At 47.1% G+C, this 18898-nt stretch overlaps 1 protein-coding gene across 1 annotated transcript in view; it reads left to right on the top strand.

Moving 5' to 3' along the window:
- CUL4B (cullin 4B) overlaps nt 1-18898 on the top strand; it is a 938104-nt gene that overhangs the window by 345562 nt on the left and 573644 nt on the right. Inside the window, exons 10-11 of the mRNA XM_086918515.1 lie at nt 11499-11566; nt 11822-11940. Coding sequence (XP_086774641.1) covers nt 11499-11566; nt 11822-11940 — 187 coding nt within the window. The remainder of the gene's footprint in view (nt 1-11498; nt 11567-11821; nt 11941-18898) is intronic.

Raw genomic sequence — 18898 nt, forward strand, 5'->3', positions numbered from 1 at the left:
GCTCATGACGGAACCGTTCCGTCATGAGCCAATAGGCTCATTAGAACCTTCTTCACAGCGCGAAAATTCGCGCCGCGCTGAAGGGGTTAAAAGTTGTGCTCAGTGAGGGATTTGAGTAAGCATGATTACAAAAAATCTTGAAATTCACTGGGGAAAAAAGGTTAAAGTGACATTAGAATTTGGGAACGTACTGAGGTTTTAGCTTACATTTAAATAGAAAACACACTAGAATTCTTCTGAAAAAACGAACGTGAAAGTGACGTTCAGTTGGGTATGGTAATAAGAACGTACTTGACGCTAAAAAAAAGAAAACTTGGAAATTCACAGCAAAAAACAAAGGTATAAGTGACTTTATAGTTAGGCCTTTTTATAACATAAAAACTATTATTGTAAAATAAAGAAAACACTGAAATTCCTCAGTTATATTTTACTGGAGTGAACTTAACTTGTGCCTGTGCTGTGCGCTCCTTAAGTCCTCGTATATTAAACCACTCTTGAAATGTTAAATGATATCATTGATGACATCACTAATAGTTAGAAACGGGTTTTCTCTTTGGCTAGGGTATGCACCTAAGCCAGGCAGAATCCACCACTCTAGTCAAGATATGTGGATTACACGTCTAAAATAACGTCTGCTCACCCCCTTGGTAGCTTGGCACGGGCAGTCCAGCTCAGAGGCAGTGTGTAAAGCATTTGCACATATCAAACAGTAGTTCAGTGATAACTCTACAAAAGGACACCACACCAGTTTTAGAAACATATCCAATATTTAGCTGTGTAGGACAAGATTAAAACGATAAATATTCACTATACATTAACCCATAATACCAATAAAGCAAAAATAGACTTTATATACAGTTCCTTGGAGTCGATGGCTTCATCCGGGGCTATTACAGAGTCCTAAACAACAATTCCAACAGCTCTGGCCGACCGCAGCATTGCAGGGCAGCTGCGGTGTTGGGAGGACCTGTAAAACAGTACCTTTAGAGATGCAGGATGTCGAACATAGCAGTGTTATAAAACTTGCAGAAATAGCTCTTAAAAAGAATTATCTAAAATTTGAGGACCAATTCTTTGTGCAGGTGAAGGGTACCGCCATTGGATGTCCATATGCTCCAGAAATGGTGGTGCTCTATATGGCGCAGTACGAGGAAAGATTTGTTGAATGTAATAATCCCTTCAAAGAAAAAATCAAACAATTATTACGATACATTGACGACATCTGGCTTCTGTGGCAGAGGAGCCAGATGGAGTTAGTGGCGTTTCATGATTGGCTGAATTGCTGACATGAGGATGTTAAGTTCTCCATCCAATGGAGTAAAACCAAAATGACTTTTTGGGATTTTGAGATTACCAGTGCAGGGAATCATTTAAAAAAATCTCTTTACAAGAAAATAGCAGATAAAAATAAAATCCTACACCACAGGAGTACCCATCCCAGGAGTTGGAAGGAAAAGCTCCTGTATGGGCAGCTCCTAAGAATACGTAGAAATTGTACAGAGATTTAACAACATGCAACAAACTTTTGCAACGAAATGAGCCAAAGGGGCTATCCAAAAAAGTTGCTGAAACACTCCTTAAAAAGAGCGAAGTTCATACAAAGAGAAACCCTTTTACAGCTGAAAGAGAAAGAAGAACTTGACCAACTGGTTTGTGTGACAAACTTTGGACCTGACACTAATAAATTCAAGCAAATTGTACTCAAAAATTGGCATCTCCTTGAAAATCTTGAGTGTCCTTTTCTGAAACCAATATTCGCAATGACAAAAATCAAAGTATAGGTCTCAAAATTGTGAGGGCAGACATTTCTTTACCAAAACCTAAAAGTGATTTGTTATCACAATGGAATTTAAAACCAGTTGAAGGCCATCATAGTGTAGCAATTGTGTGGCGTGCATCAAAACAATTGAAGGCATAGAATTTAACCACCAAGGAATGAAGTGGAAACATCCTGTTTTTTCAAACTGTAAAACGAAAAATGTAGTGTCCGCCATACTATGTCCCTGTATGAAAGTGTATATAGGGAAAACAACCCAGCCAGGTAATATTAGGATTACACAGCACAGGTCAAGACTCAAAAAGAAAGTTCCCACTGCCCCAATGGTCGAACATTTTATTAGAAGACACATGGAGAGAATGGTTTTAAATGGACAATTCTAGCCACTATTAATTCAGCAAAACGTCCATTAGACATTGAAAAAGCACTAATCTAGAAAGAGGCATATCTAATTTTAAAATTCAAAAGTGCCCCAACTGGATTGAATAACATGTCTGAAATAACAAGAATATAATGAAATACTGTATGGCATCCATTTAAACACATGACGCCACAATAGACTGGCCACAATAGACTGACCAAAATACCCTGTGAAAACAGCAAAACAACAGGGTTGAGTCTGCATAATCAGCTTAACTATGCACTTTGAATTGCCGATCGGAGCCAGACTTTGTCCTAGGGTTTATGGTAAAGGCAAAAAAGATTCAAATGAAATATTTCTTGGCATCCATTCAACACGCAATGCAATAATAGACTGACCTAAATTACAAGTGAAACAACAAGATTGAGCATATAATTATATCAAGTACGGGTCCCAAAATGCACTTGGATTGAATTGCCAATAGGATCTGTTTATTGACATAGGCACAAAAAAGCTAAGCCCCTCCTCTCAAGATGTCTGCCACAACATCGAGGAACCGATAGATCGACACGGAGTGTAGCCCGAGAAAAACTCAACTAGGTCAATATTGGGCAATAAACAAAATGCGCTTAAGTAGCAATAGAAATGTATCTGATATAATCGTAGTAATGTTCCGTCCTTGCCGTAGGAATTCGGACCTAAATTAAACATCCAAAGCACCCTGAAGCAGCTTGATCGGTCATTGTGAACTAACGAGGTACACGCTTGAGTGCTTTTGAATTGTAGCCTGTTAAGGCCGAAATGATTAAATGTAGTTCTTTATCGGCAGTCGAAAGACGAACGCTGTTTTGGGGAAACGCTCCACGAGCAGAGTAAACACCGTTCAAATAACCCGAAAAAAAGGCACAAAATATGCGCTTTCCTCATTTTTAAATCCAATTTGAGACTGTGAAATATTGTCCAGAAAAGGGTTTTAAATAAAGCTTTTTCCATTCCAGATAGGAATAACGCGGGTCCACAACTATCTAATAGAACTGGATGATTAAAGATATCCCCGTTTTTAGATAAGAAGCCATGTGAATAGATGGCCTTATGTCGATCAAGTGGTCCGAGAAGGTAGGACACGGTTGAATAAGGTGTCTATAAAGATAAAGTGTCCCATATGACGATCACTGATTTGATTCTCTGTTTTCCAACAGAGAATCCTCGATCAAAAGAGAATACAGAGATTAACCTGAGATAGAACTTCAGGTACGACAGAGAGTAGAGTGTAGAGCGAGTGGATGTATTAAAAAGAATGAAGCCCCCCTCACTTAAAATGATTTTATTTATTTTTATACATCTTGTAGAGAGAATCAGAAAGCCCTGATGAGAATCCAGGCATTGATTACCTATGATTCGAAACGCGTCTGCACATCGAAAGCACAGATGAATGAGGATTTTTAAAAAAATCTATGATATTGATTCACTGACTGTATAACCTGCACCTTAGGTCATAATTTGTTTGTTTATTTAGTTCATTGAATATAATTGTGTACTGTGATGTAGTACGTATAGCATGTCTTCACTTGAGGAATGTAAATGAGTTTTTGTAAGTGTTTTTGAATATATGTATATTGGTATTGTCTAAAATTGTGCACCAGTTCCCTTTTCACACAGAAAGAAAAAACTAAATGAAAGTATAAATACATGAAGTAAACAAAGGTATAAATAAAATACCGGCACAAACATAAAGAAACGCGTTTGGCTATGAAGCATACATTATAAAAGCTTACAAAGAAGTTGAGATTCAGGCAAATCTTTTCTTATTCAACTTTCTAAAAGTGCCATTCTCAAAGTTGTATTTTTAAATTCTGAGTTCAGGAATACTAAACTCCATATCTCCATCTTATCCCATTGGAGAGTTATGCTCGTAAAATGTCACAAGGCAACTCCTATGTTAAGCCTATGGGACAGACAGCCTTTCAATAGTGAGAAACGAAATACACAGTATTTCACTATCAGGAAATGTTGCACACCCTAGTACGTGTCCTACCTTTCCATACACTGTATCCTGCCCGTGGGGGTACCTTGGGCCTAGCTTTGGGGTGCCTTACATGTAAGGAACGGGAAGATTGGGCCCGGCAAGTGAATGCACTTGCCAGGTTGACATGGCATTTAAAAACTGCGCGCAGACACTGCAGTGGCAGGTCTGAAAACCCTGTGATAGGTTACTTGTGTGGGTGTCACAGTCAGTGCTGCAGGCCCACTAGCAGCATTTGATTTACAGTCCTTGGACACACCTGTGCACATTACTAAGGACTTAGTAGTAAATCAAATAAGCCAATCTTACACACAATTTAAATGGAGAGCATTTGAACTTTAGCACTGAATAGCAGTGGTAAGGAGCCCAGAGTCCTAAAACCAACAATAACAAGGTCAAAAACAGGAGGCCAAAACGTCTGGGTGTAAACCCGTTAAAAAAGCCAAGTCTAACACTAACCTAACTCTAACGTCACTTTAACCTTTGTGTTTTTCAGTGATACAGATATGCACATACAGGTTTATATGGATATTAAGACATACATGATTATAACAATGCAGTTAATGTCAAGTTATGGTTCAAAACCAAACACAAAAACCACTGACATTTGCCAGTTATGGTTGGGTAAACTAAGTGTAGCTCACATTCCACCATGCAGTGCTCATGGCTCACATATGACATCACCCCAGGCATCTTAAATGACACCACTGATGTACATCCATGATGCTGCTGTTGACATTAGTTGACATTTTTCTATTGATGTAATTTTTTTTATTTGCATTTTAATTTTTGAAATTGGTGGTTTTAGATCTATTTTTTCTGACAGCATCATTAAATAGTACAGAATAGTTTTGATTATGTATTTGATGTTGCAAAATGGCGTTTCTTTTTCTGTAATGGTTGAGTCTGTTTAAGAGATTTATATGCATATGTTGAACACATTTTGCTCATATATAAAGATGAAAGTATTAGTTTGTGACACTATTTTCTCATGGTGGTGGATGTTATTATATGTTTGGTGATCAATTGTATAAAGGTACATCTGTTAACGCTTGTAGTTAGACTTGCTGTACGTTTTTATATGGTGTGTGTACTATGGTTGAAAGTTTAAAATATGAGTGTTTCCAAATCAGAAAGATGTGCTTTTGATTGATTGTGTTTCACTTTTTGCAGCGTTTGTGGGTATTTTATGATGGTTAATTTTTGGTTGTAAGTCTCTGAGTACGTTGTTTATTTAAAGCAGTATACAAAAGTTGTGCTCTTTCAGTATTGCCGCCTGTGTACTGAAATCGTTTTTTTGCATAAGATTGTACTTGGGGTGGGCAATTCCTACCTCCCGACGCCCGAGACATTTAGTTTTCTTACAAGGACAAGAGGTTCTAATTTCCAACTTGTCCAAAGGACAAGTAGATAGTTTTTTTTTTTTTTTTTAAATTTTTGAAAACCTTTATTGTGCATATACCGAAGAACAAATACGGGCCTACAACCATCTGGGCGGCCACGGACAACCATGGAGCACCATTGCATACAATACGGCGACACAGCACTGCGGCATACCATCAGCAAATATTGAGGAAGTAAAAACGGAAATTGTCGCTGTACCGTGACAAGGAGCAATGAAGGTTAATTTTATATTGTTTTTGCAACTATTGAGTTCAGGTCGTAGTGTTCCTTAATCATAAAAATAATAAACTAAAGCAAGGTCCATGCAGGTGGGACAAGTCAGTATCTACAGTTCCAACCAATTTCACATCTCGAAAATCAAGTCCCCACCAGGCAGGATGGCAGCTGGATATTCACAGTACCGGGTAGTAATCTCAATAGTACGCTCATGTACCCACCGCCACCCATCCCCCAGTATGCCTAAACACGGGCCAAGACGAAAGGGAAAATTATAAAAGAAGACCATAAAGAGGCACCATAGAAACTAACAGAAACTGAAATATAACCCCCCACCCTACACACATGCAGAGGCTACGGCCTGCCCCCCCCCCAGCAGAGTGTCTGTCGCCCCATAAACCCGAAATGTAGCAAGAGAAGAGAAAGAAAGAAAAAAAGGAAGAGAAACCAAAGAAAAACGTAACCCAGTGATATAGGGAGCAAGAAAGGAATTTCCAACCTATAACTCCCACTAAAGAAAGGTCGGGAGGAGGGCCAATTACACAAATGCACGGACACCGTCGGCCCAATTAACATTCTCCAATCCAATATCTACAATAATAGATTTATCTGCAGTCCAACGAATCGGGAGATTGAAATTCGCATTACACAATGAAACAAACCGAATTCGGGTCCCTCCCAGTCTCCACCCGCCAGTGTATCAGTCAAGCAAAGGGATCGCCTAGCCCTGACCCGATCTGGGACTCACCCTCTCACCCACCCACCTCAGCAGTCCAGTGCAGTCCAGGTTGACGAAGGAAAATGGCCGCCTTAAAAAGGGGGGAGGTGCATAAACATAGATGGAGCGTCGCCAGTCCCCAGAAAGAGTGTTTCCCCCAGTCTCTAGTTCTTCCAAAACATCCAGGCAGCAAAAGTCACGAGGCATGGAGATCGAAGTCACTAGAGAAGGATCAGAAGAGGAGGCATAATGGCAGGTTGCTAGTATCCAAAGCAGCGAGGCAGTTAAATGAGGCAGACTGTCAGGCACGGGACGAAGGGGAGACAATGTTTCAGAAGCAGACCTGATGAATGGTAGCGAGTCGCCACAAGCCGCTGCAATATCCACCTCAACCGCTACAGTAGCACTAGGAAGCGGTGGTGTGCCGATAGTCTGTGGCAAAATTAAATCCAGATTCTGTAAGGGATGGATCCCCTGTTCACAACACAGAGCATAGGCACACACGTCGATTTTCACATCCAGCGCGTTGTAGTTGCGCATCATCTCCGATCGCAGCTCCCCCAGAGCCGCTAATACGTCCCTGTAAGTCCATTCAGGTTGTGAGCCCCGTTTCTCCGTACCCCCGGAGGAAAAGTGCTCCCCGGCCCCCTGCACAAAGGTATGCTCGCAGTCCCACGATGTAGGCGGATATTCAGCTTCACAGTGCCAAAGAGCAGGCGTCGCCATCTTGCCCACAGTACACTGAGGTGCACGGGGGGGGGGAGATAAGGGGGAGTCGCAGGACGCGACCGATCAACAGTTGTAGCCCCGGAATACACTATGTCCGCCTCGGTCCGTGATATGGCCAGGGAACCGCCAGCTTCATGGTGGATCAGGCAGTATGAGGAGGGGTTCGCCGATGCCGGGTAAAAGAACAATGAAAGCCGACCAGCATCATGGCGGCAATGAACAAAGGGACAACAGGCAAAGCTCGTCTCTCCCTTGTCCCCGTGCAACTCAGAGCACACGCTGTAAATCTCGGCAGCAGGCGTCAGCCAAGTTGGGCACAGGTTAGACGGCTCCTCGCTGTTTTTCACCTCCGTTGCGGAACAGCCATCTCGGGGCTTGCGAGGTCCGGCAGGCGCTGTGGAGCGCGTGGGCTACCGGGCGGGGCGATCCGGGTGATAACTTCTGTCCCCGGGCGGATGGAGAGGACGGAGGAACACCGTCAGCGTCAGCTTCGCCTCCCGCACCTTTTGATCTGGGCAAATATCAGGATAGCTGCAGGATTTCAGGTGCGGGGTCCCGTGGCCGGCGGCGCCGATGAGCTGCACGTCCGTTCAGGTCGCCATCTTGGCTCCTCCCCCCCAAGTAGATAGTTTTATGGTAATCCGATACTCAGCTGTCCAACCCTTTTGGTCACAACCCGTTAATAAGGAGCTCTGAGCAGTTTATTGTCAGTGAAAGGGTAAATGCAAACGCTGGGGCCTGCACTTTAATTTCCACAGAGCAGCACAACATGATAGAGCTGAGCTCAAAGTTGCAGCTCCATATAAAACATCCACAGCACTGTCAGGTAAGAGTCTTTTTGCTTTCTCCCCGAGGCTCCGGTGTGGCTTCCAGGCCCTCCTCTGGTCCTTTCATTTTCTCCTAGCACGAGATGCAGCTCCAGAACACTCGCATCACTGGAATGTAAGAGGCTGCTTTAAGGGCCTCTCAGCTCCTGCTCTGACTTTAACCTTGTGACCCCCTGCCTTTTATTCTGTGCTTCACCCATGAGCCTCAAATTGGCCCCAAGATCCCTCCTCACCCTCGCCTCCGGGGGCTTACAGCAAAGCCCATACTTTCCCTGCTCATGCAGCCCCTGCACAACATCCTTTGCACTTTGCTTTGCCTGTACACCTTATGTTTCACCCGGTGCCTGTCCTTGCTAACCCCACCCCACCCCCCTCTGCTGCCCCCTCTGACTGCCCGTACCCGCTCCCCTTGGCCTCTCATATTTTACCTCATCCAGGGCTCACATTAAAGTTAATTAGTTTCCCCATGGGGAATTAATGCAATCCTTGGGCGCACCTTCATTTCTCTCCTTGCACTGGGCCTCTCGTTTCACTTTGTGCATGCACCAGGGGCATCTGAACATGCCGCCTGGAGTTATTATTGGGCCTCTTCGTTATGCAGGTCCAGACAAAGATTCATAATTGACATGAAAGAGTGGATGGATATATTCATGGATGAAGGAGTGAAAGAATGGATGGATCGATGAGTGTAAGGATGAATGGATAGATGGGGTGAAAGTGGATGGATGAGTGAAAGAATGGATACATTTGAGTGAAAGGGTGAATGAATGGTTGGGATGAAAGTAGATGGGTGAGTGAAAGGATGGATGGTTGAATAAAAGGGTGGATTGATGGGTGAGAGAGAGTGTATGAATGGTTGATGATGGGTGGCTTGGTGGAAGGATAGACAGATTGATGGGGGAAGGATGGATAGGTTGATGGGTGGACGGATGGATAGGTTGATGGGTGGAAGGATGGATAGGTTGATGGGTGGACGGATGGATAGGTTGATGGGTGGACGGATGGATAGGTTGATGGGTGGACGGATAGGTTGATGGGTGGAAGGATGGATAGATTGATGGGTGGATAGTTGAGTGAAACGGTGGATGGAGGGATGAGTGAATGGGTGGATGGATATGAGTGAAAAGGAGGATGTATGTTGTGAAAGACGGACAAGCAAAAGGATGGATGGAGGAATGAGGGAAAGGGTGGGTGGATATGAGTGGAAAGGAGGATGGAGGGATGAAAGATGGAATAGCAAAAGGATGGCTGCATCTCCATTCAGATGAGTGAAAGAGTGGATGGAAATGAGTGAAAGGGTGGATGGATGGATGAGTGGAAGGAAGGATGGATGAGTTTGAATGATAGCTTTTGAGCTGGAAGGATAGGCTTGGCCCCAAGTGCATCGTGAACCAGCTATAGCGGGGGTGGAACTCTTGATGAGCCTCATCTGCCTGCAGCTCAGCAGACAAAGGCCCATAATTAACGAGTAAGGGTGTGTGAGTGAGTGAAAGGATGGATGTGTGGGTGAAAGGGTGGATAGATGAGTGAGTGTATGAGTGGCTTCCTAGATGGTTGAATGAGTGAAAGGATGGATGAGTGACAGGGATGGTGGATGGACGACGGATGTGTTGATGAAGGAAAGGGTGAAAAGATAGATGGGTTGCAGGGTGAATGGTTCAGTAAGCGAAAGGATGGATGCGTGAAAGAGAAAATTGATGGATGAGCGGAAGGATGGATGAGTGAAAGGTTAAACTGATGGATGAGCAGAAGAATGGGTGAGCGAAAGGATGGACAGATGGCTGAGATAGATGGCTGGATATGTTTGGGGATGGATGGGTAGATTTGGATATGAATGGACTGATGGATGGACTGACAAACAGAATGGTGAAAGGCTGATGAAAGAATAAATGGAAGCCAATGTATAGGTGAAATGCTAGATATCAGTGGGTGAAGGAAAGGATGAATGGGTAGATCTGCAGAAAAGAAGTAAAATAAGGAAATCACTAGTATTCAAATCCTTCTATACTATGAGCCTGACATAACCAGAGAGGCCATTATCAGAGCTCTTCTATAATGAATGCTGTCATTATTTGACAGTGCACTACATGGCACCAAAGGGACAAGTGGATTTGGTACAGGACAAGTAGATTTACGAATCTAAATGTCCCATGGACAAGTAGATATTTTATTAAATTCCCCACCCCCACGGTGCATCATTAGTTGTAACAGTATTTTAGGTGACACACTTAGTAATTATTATTATATTTTAATTTAATTTCCTTAAAGAAAAATAAGGTCAATGTTGGTCCCTTTAGTGATGTCATCACTAAAGTCATTTAAAAGGTATTGAGTGGTTTCATATTTGACGTCCTAAACAGTGCATGATAGAGGTGCAAGATTTGGTTAGTTTACCTAGCCCTAACAGGTGAATTTCTGTATGTACTGAACCCAACCCATTATAGGTGGCCAAATCCTGCTGCATGTACGGCCCATGCCCCAGGTTCAGTAGGTGCAGTAAGTGTTGGTATGATATAAGACATGACTGGCACACAACCCGTTGTGGCTGGCCAATGCCCACTGCACACAACCTGGGAGCTACATTTTTTTCTTCTTCTTGTAAAGTTTTTTTGTAGGCTTTTTGGTAACTTTTATGAACTTGTTTTAATCTTTATTTTTTTAATATAACCTTTTATTCCCCTATATGGAACAGTTTTATTTTTATTTGTTTATTAAACTAAGGAATCGCTGACTTTTTTAATCTAGGTTTTTTTTGTTACTTTGCTTTTTTTAATTTGATGTTTACATTATTGTGAAAGGAGTAATTCCCAATCCATAATGCAGTTGTCAGGGCGACATTGTGTAATGTGCATGTCAGTCGCAGAATAGCAAAAATTCTCTTTGGAGAAAACCGTAGCTAAAATGTCAAACTGTTGGTCACTTCTGAGGTTAAGTTGAAAAAAATGTTTTTGAAAGAAACGTGCCATGCAACTAGCCAGTGTCATAGAAAGTTAGAAAATAGCAAGCTTTGGAAAGACCATTAGATTTGCCTAATTCAAACAAGCAGTAGTTCTGCATTTTTGCATTACCATGTATTAACACATCACAGCTAGATCTGTTAGTTTTAGCTGCACCCTGTTTTTGGTATCTGGGACAGCAGGAAAATAGCTCCTGAAAATGTGTAGAGGTGAGAACTATCCGTTACTTTGAACCCATGGACTGATCTCTCATGTACCTTTAACCATTTGAGCTTGGCTTAATTAGCCCTCTGCCTTTACTAAGGGAGGAGTAGGACTTCCTTACAGTAGACTGGGGAGCACACTGGCAATTGTTTTATCTTAATGCCACTTCCAAAGTGGATTTGTTGCACTGTGGATCCAGACATTTTTTCCTGCTTTGTTTTGCAAAAACTTCATTTAACAATGAAACTATCATAATGAACGTGTTCATATTAATTTTTACAGAAAGCCACTAATTGCAACTGTAGAAAAACAGCTCCTAGGTGAACATTTAACATCGATTCTGCAGAAAGGTAATCCGGTTTAATTTTTATAGTAACTCTTCTCTTTTTTTGTTTTGTTAATTCTTTATACTGTGACGTCTACGGTAATATATGCTGGGCTTCATAATGATACCTACTGTTTGTAAAAGATGATGTGGGAGAACAGAATTAGACTGTATTTTATTTTAATTTTACTACAACTAATATTTGATAGTCAAGCTTATCAGTTGGTTATAATTAAATGGAATTGTGATCACTTTTCCTCATTTTCTTCCATCTGTGCAGGTTTAAATCATCTTTTAGATGAAAATAGAATACAAGACTTGTCTTTGCTATATCAGTTATTCAGCAGGGTCAGAGGTGGTGTACAGGTCTTGCTACAGCATTGGATTGAATACATCAAGGTAAAAATGTTGACCTTTTATATAGTAGTGTTTGTTTTCAGTAGTACATAGAGACTGGATTTATGTAGACCTTGAGTTTTGTTTTGTATTAAATATTTGTTAGTGATTGTGTGAATGAAGCTTTTATATGGTGAAGCCATATGCAATCTATATCACCATTCTTGACGTATAACCTGTGAGTGTTGCTCTCCGGTATGGTAGCATCAATTCATTATGCACTAATGAAATTAGAGTGTGAATATTTTCTGTTTGTTCATGATGATTTGGACTCGCTTGCATACACAACATGATCTGAAAGAAACACGTTAGTGTTAGATTCCTTACCTTAGAATATCCCCAGGCGTCAGTCTGGATCCGGAAACTTTTGCGTAGCAGTACCCCTGCGCGTCGGTAGGCGTCGTCTGCAGGCGTCCCCTGCGGCTCCGCGTCCGTCGTCGGCGTCGTGCGCCGTGATGACGTCGCTGGAGTATATAGACGCCGCCTCCGCGCGCTGACGTCAGTTCTTCTTTTTTCCGCGCCAGTGGACGCAGATCTGAAGAGCAGTACTCCGGTCTTTTGACCAAGTTTTTCGATTAGTTATTTCTCTCTTTGTGCCTGATAGGATGCCTGGGTTCAAGCACTGTGATGACTGTGAGCGCACGATGTCGGTCACAGACCATCACCGCCTCTGTCTCCGGTGTCTGGGCCCCGACCACGACGTGGACTCCTGCGTCGACTGCCGGGCCCTCACCAACAAGGCTAGGCGGGAGCGGTCCCGCAAGCTACTGGAGCTCCGGGTGTCGGCCCCACGTCGGGACCGGGAGCGGTCCCGGTCCGGCCGGAGGTCGAGAGAGCGTTCGAGGGAGCGGTCGCGGAGCCGCGCCGAGCGTTCCGGAAGTCGACACCACTCGTCAGGCTCATCAGGTAAGAAGCACAAGAAGTCGGGGCGTCGTCATCGTACCCCCGACTCCCCCCGACGCTCGCGCGATGCGGCCTGGGGCTCGGGTGACCCCAACCCCGCGGCTCCGCGAGAGTCGCCGGCGCGGCCTGCCTCATACCCTCCGGTCCCTGGGCACGGCGCGACGCCTGAGGAGATCGAGGCGTTCCTCATGGCCATGAGGGCGCTCGCTTCTCCGACGGGGCCTACGGCGCCTTCGGGCCCAGTGCTACCGTTTGGGGGCCCTGGCGGTTCGGGTGTCCCTGCCTCGGCGCCGTCGGGTGCTCCGGCCCCGGCGCCGCAGACGGCTCCGACCCCGGCGCCGCAAGGGCCTTCGGGATCGGCGCCGGCTGGTCTTCCGGCCTCTCCGGCGCCGTTACCATCGGGGTTACCCCCGACGCCGTCCCCGCGCGGCGCCGGTTCTCCGGTGCCGGCTCCGGCCGGCAACGGGGCTCCGACGCCGGCTCCGGGCGGCGCCGTCCCCCTACCTTCCCCGACGCCGGACGCGGAGCCGGACCGGCGTCGCTCGACGCCGGGCTCGGCGCCGGTGGGGCCCATGAACCCCGAGGAGCCGGTCTACATCGTTGACTCCGAATACGGAGAGGATGAAGAGTTCGGTGAAGGTTGGGAGGGGTCCGAGGACCCTCTGTCACGCGAGTGCCAGTATGACCCGGACTGGACAGGTGACTTGGGGGACGCCAGTGGTCTGGACGACTCTCCTAACCCTGGTTTGATCTCTCCTCCAACCGTGGCATCGGTGGAGGGAGCTGCATATTCAGTGGTGCTGATGAGGGCTGCCAAGGCCTTACACCTTGAGCTCCCCGTCGCGGCCGTGAGGCCTAACATCCTCACTGAGGTCTTCAAACCGCAGTCATGCCCACAGGAGCCACTGCTGCCGTTTAATGAAGCCTTGTCAGACGTTCTGTTGGGCACGTGGTCCAGGCCCGCTTCAGGTGTGCCTGTTGATCGGAACGTGGCCAGGCGCCACCGTCCTTGTCCGGACGACCCCAAGTTCCTGTCTACCCACCCCACTCCTGAGAGTCTGGTGATCCAGGCCTCGACCTCCCAGTCCGCATTCCCGTCGGCCCCGCCCGACCGGGAATCCAAGAGGTATGACCAGTTTGGCAAGAAGGTCTTCTCGTCCATTAGTTTGGGCCTGCGGTCTTGCAACACCGCTTGCCTCTTGGGCCGCTACACCCACTCTGTGTGGGATACGGTCGCGGAACTGCTGCCAGAATGCCCCATGGAGGTGCCGGCAAAACTCGGTCAGGCTGTGGCTGAGGGCCGAGATGCAGCGAAATATTCGATACGGTGTGGTCTTGATACGACCGACTCGCTGGGCAGAGCTATGTCAACGACGGTGGCGATTCGTCGCCACGCCTGGCTGAGATCCGCCAACTTTTCGGCTGATGTCCAGAATACATTGATGGACATGCCGTTCGATGGCTGTCACCAGTTCGGTGACAAGGCGGACCACGCGCTGGAACGCTTCAAGGACTCCAGGGTCACGGCCAAGTCCTTGGGTCTCTCGACCCAGCGTCAGCAAACGGGTTCGTTTCGTCCCTTTCGTGGCCAAGGAAGGGGCGCCCCCACACGTGCTGCCAGCCACGCGCCGCAACAATCCTTTCAACGTGGTGGCGGCTGTGGAAACCGCCGTGGTGGCGGTCGGGGACAACGGCGGGGTCAGACCACACCTCCCCCCGCAGCATCTGCCTCAAAATCCTCCTAGTCTGTGCTTTCGGCCCCATGTGACGCCAGTGGGTGGCAGGGTTCGCCATCACCACGCTCACTGGCGCACGATCACTTCAGACAGGTGGGTGCTGCAAATCGTCCGAAGGGGCTACTCCCTCCCCTTCGAGACCACCCCTCCAGCCATGCCACCGCAGAACCACCGTGTGTCGGGGGACCACTTGACGCTTCTGCAGGAGGAAGTTACGGCCCTCTTGGCCAAGGGGGCCATCGAGCGCGTTCCTGGGCCAGAAGTAGGGCGTGGTTGTTATTCCCACTACTTTCTGGTTCCCAAGAAGGACAAGGGGGGCCTACGTCCTATCTTGGATATAAGGAACGTCAACGGCTTCCTCCGGAAGGAGAAGTTCAAGATGTTGACGTTAGCTCAGGTCTTGGCTGCTCTAGACCCACAAGACTGGATGGTAGCGTTGGACTTGCAGGATGCCTATTTTTACATCCCCGTCCTGCCGGCCCACCGGCGTTACCTGCGGTTCACGGTAGGCCAGGAGCACTTTCAGTTTATCGTGCTTCCCTTCGGCCTTACCAGCGCCCCACAGGTGTTCACAAAGGTGATGGCGGTGGTCGCAGCCCATCTGCGCAGGTTGGGGGTTTCAGCTGATGGCTTCCTGCATCCTTCTGGTGCATCACGCCCGGTGGCGGATGCGGGCTCTGCAGTGGGACCTGAAGTTTCAGTGGGCCCAGCATCAGGGCAACTTGTCTGACCACGTCTTGATCTCGGAGGGCACTGCGAGACAACTGCAGTGGTGGCTTACGGACCGCGATTGGGTCAGAGGCAGATCCCTCTCCCTTCCCCAACCGGAGCACGTTGTCGTGACGGACGCGTCCCTCCAGGGCTGGGGTGGCCACTTGGGAGAGGCAGAGATCAGAGGCATCTGGTCTCCGGCGGAGTCCCGGCTCCATATCAACCTGTTGGAGCTGCGGGCGATTCGTCTGGCACTGAAGGGATTCCTCCCCTTTGTCAACGGGAGTGTAGTGCAGGTGTTCACCGACAACACCACCGCCATGTGGTACTGCAACAAACAGGGCGGAGTGGGGTCGTGGACCCTTTGCCAGGAGGCTCTGCGCCTCTGGCAGTGGCTGGAACGTCAGGGCGTGACTCTGACGGTTCAACACCTGGCAGGTTCCCTGAACGCCAGGGTGGACGAACTCAGCAGTCGGTGCTCGATGGATCACGAATGGCGTCTGAACTCGGACGTGGCGCAAGGCATCTTTCTGCAATGGGGAGAGCCTTGGTTAGATCTATTCGCCACAGAAGAGAACGCGCAATGTCATCAGTTCTGCGCGTTGGAGTTTCCAAGACGGCACTCGCACGGCGACGCCTTTCGGCGCGAGTGGAGTTGCGGTCTGTTATACGCCTTTCCGCCTATACCACTTCTGCCCAGAGTGCTGAAGAAGATCAGGCGCGACCGGGCCCAAGTTATCCTTGTGGCTCCGGACTGGGCTTGAAGGTACTGGTATCCCGAGCTACTCAGCATGTCAGTCGGTCCCCCGATCCGCCTGCCCCTTCAGGAGGACCTTCTGTCGCAGCAGCAGGGGACGGTCCTCCACCCGAACCTGTCCAGTCTCCACCTCCATGCTTGGAGATTGAGCGGCGGCAGTTGAGGCCATTTGACTTGCCTCCTGAAGTCTGTGATGTTATTCTGGCAGCCAGGCGTCCCTCCACTAAGTCGGTATACGCCTGTCGGTGGAACAGATTTGTGGCATGGTGCACAGCAAAGGCTGTGGATCCTCTTTCTGCCCCTCTTTCGGAGGTTCTTCTGTTTCTTCTTTCTCTTGCCCAGCAGGGCTCTGCTCTGGGCACTATCAAGGGCTACCTTTCTGCCCTTTCAGCCTTTTTGAGGCTTCCTGATCAGCCTTCTTTGTTCAAATCCCCGATTGTAACTCGATTCTTGAAGGGCATCACTCACATGTTTCCACCTGTTCCGTTTGTGATGCCCCAGTGGGATTTGAACCTGGTTCTAACCTTTCTGATGTGTGCTCCCTTTGAGCCCCTTCATTCTTGTCCTCTCCGTCTCCTGACTTTAAAGACGGCTTTCCTGGTTGCCATCACCTCTGCCAGGAGAGTGAGTGAGCTCCAGGCTCTTTCTGTCCAACCCCCTTTCCTGTCCATTCATCCTGACAAGGTGGTTCTGAGTACTAGACCTTCTTTCCTGCCCAAGGTTGTTTCGGCCTTTCACATCGGGCAGTCCATCACCCTCCCTTCCTTCTTCCCGCCTCCGCATCCTTCAAAGGATGAAGAGCGGCTCCATCGTCTGGACCCAAAACGTGCGCTCTCATTTTACATGGATCGCACACGCCAGTTCCGCGTGGATGACCAACTGTTTGTTGGCTACGTGGGTGCGAAGAAGGGAAGGGCGGTCCATAAACGGACCATCTCTCGATGGGTCGTTCTCTGCATCAAAGCGTGCTACTCTTTGGCTCGAAAGGAGCCTCCTGTTGGGCTGAGGGCCCATTCCACTCGGGCCACGGCAGCTACTACTGCCCTGGGCCGGGGAGTCCCCTTGCAGGACATTTGCCAAGCAGCTACGTGGGCCTCGCTGCACACCTTTGCGAGGCACTACTGCCTGGACAGTCAAGTCCGGAGGGATGGCTTCTTTGGCCGTTCTGTCCTCCAGGACTTTCTGGTGTAGTATTGTATTGGTTCGCAGACCCACCACCGGGGTTGGTATTGCTGGGGTATGTATTCTAAGGTAAGGAATCTAACACTAACGTGTTTCTTTCAGATGAACAAGTTACTTACCTTCGGTAACGATATATCTGTAAGAAACATTAGTTAGTGTTAGATTCCTTACCGAACCCGCCCATCCTCCCCGTTCTGCGAACTGATACCTAGGGTTAAGGACATCCCTTTCAGGGCCCTAGTTTTACATGGCACCAGTGTTGGTTCTCTCATGGCTCTGCGTCTCCTGGCGCGGAAAAGCTGTGTACAAAGAACTGACGTCAGCGTGCGGAGGCGGCGTCTATATACTCCAGCGACGTCATCACGGCGCACGACGCCGACGACGGACGCGGAGCCGCAGGGGACGCCTGCAGACGACGCCTACCGACGGCCAGGGGTACTGCTACGCAAAAGTTTCCGGATCCAGACTGACGCCTGGGGATATTCTAAGGTAAGGAATCTAACACTAACTAATGTTTCTTACAGATATATTGTTACCGAAGGTAAGTAACTTGTTCCTTATTTTCACAAATATAACACAAAAGCCCTTATTTGTGGCAACGTCGGCTCTCACTTTTCTAGAGGGAAACAGAGCATAAAAATCCAGGTATAGAAGCTCAGGTCACGATTTTTTAAAATTTCACTCTATTTCACTAGGACTGGCAGCTAAACGCCTGCATATGAACTCTGAGAACAACTCCATAAAGATGCGCTTACTATTGGTTAACCAGAGGGGAGGTATGCACAGAATAGAAGGTTTATATTTTGAGGAGAGTGGCAGAAAATTAAATGCAGATATTAACTTTTATTAAAATGTTAGCTGTCTACTAACTGTTAAACTTTTTTGAAATCCAATTTTATTTATTTTTATATAAATGTTCTTATTGACAAAACACAGTATAACACAGACACCGCCCACCATGGTTTCACAGTGTCTTTGTATAGAAAACGCAAGATCAAGTTCGTTTTGTCGCTTCACTTGGTCCATGTTCGGAATGGACAGTTTTCCCTTATTCCCAGCCAGGGACTCCATGATAGCCACCCTCCTTCCATCTCTGATGAAAAACTATTTCAAACTGCCTTACTGAGTGTCCCATGTAGATAAGCCCAGCATCCCAGCCACCCCTTAATTTTCTAAGATTCCTTTTGGCAACCACGTCCCGAGTATATTTCCTTCTCTTAGTCTGCAATGTTCCTTGCCTTTCACCCATACTTGCTATTGAGGGATGTTCCCCGAGACCCATTTCTGAGCTATATCCTGTTCCGCTATCATGCAGCCTAGATGCACTAAGAGTTTATGATACCTAGTGTGGTCTGTTTGTCCCCACGCTCCCAGTAGCATGAACCTAGGTTGGAGGTATAAGGGCACACCCGTTGCTTCCTTAAGTGTTCCCCTCATTGCCTCCCAAAACCCCCCAAGTTTGGGACAACTGCAGACAAGACTTTCGAGAGCAGGGTACCCAACCAAATTGTGATGAATGGAGAGCTTGACTTAAGAACCTAAACGTAATTTGTTATATTAAGAGTAAAAATAAAACACATGGGCAACTTTTACTAATTCCAAGTGGTCTCTTTGAGTCACCCTAAGACCTCTACTGCAGGACATTTCCCACAGATAAAATGTTTAAGATAAT

Source organism: Lissotriton vulgaris, chromosome 4_1 (genome assembly GCF_964263255.1).
Source record: "Lissotriton vulgaris chromosome 4_1, aLisVul1.2, whole genome shotgun sequence".
Classification (NCBI taxonomy): Eukaryota; Metazoa; Chordata; class Amphibia; order Caudata; family Salamandridae; genus Lissotriton; species Lissotriton vulgaris.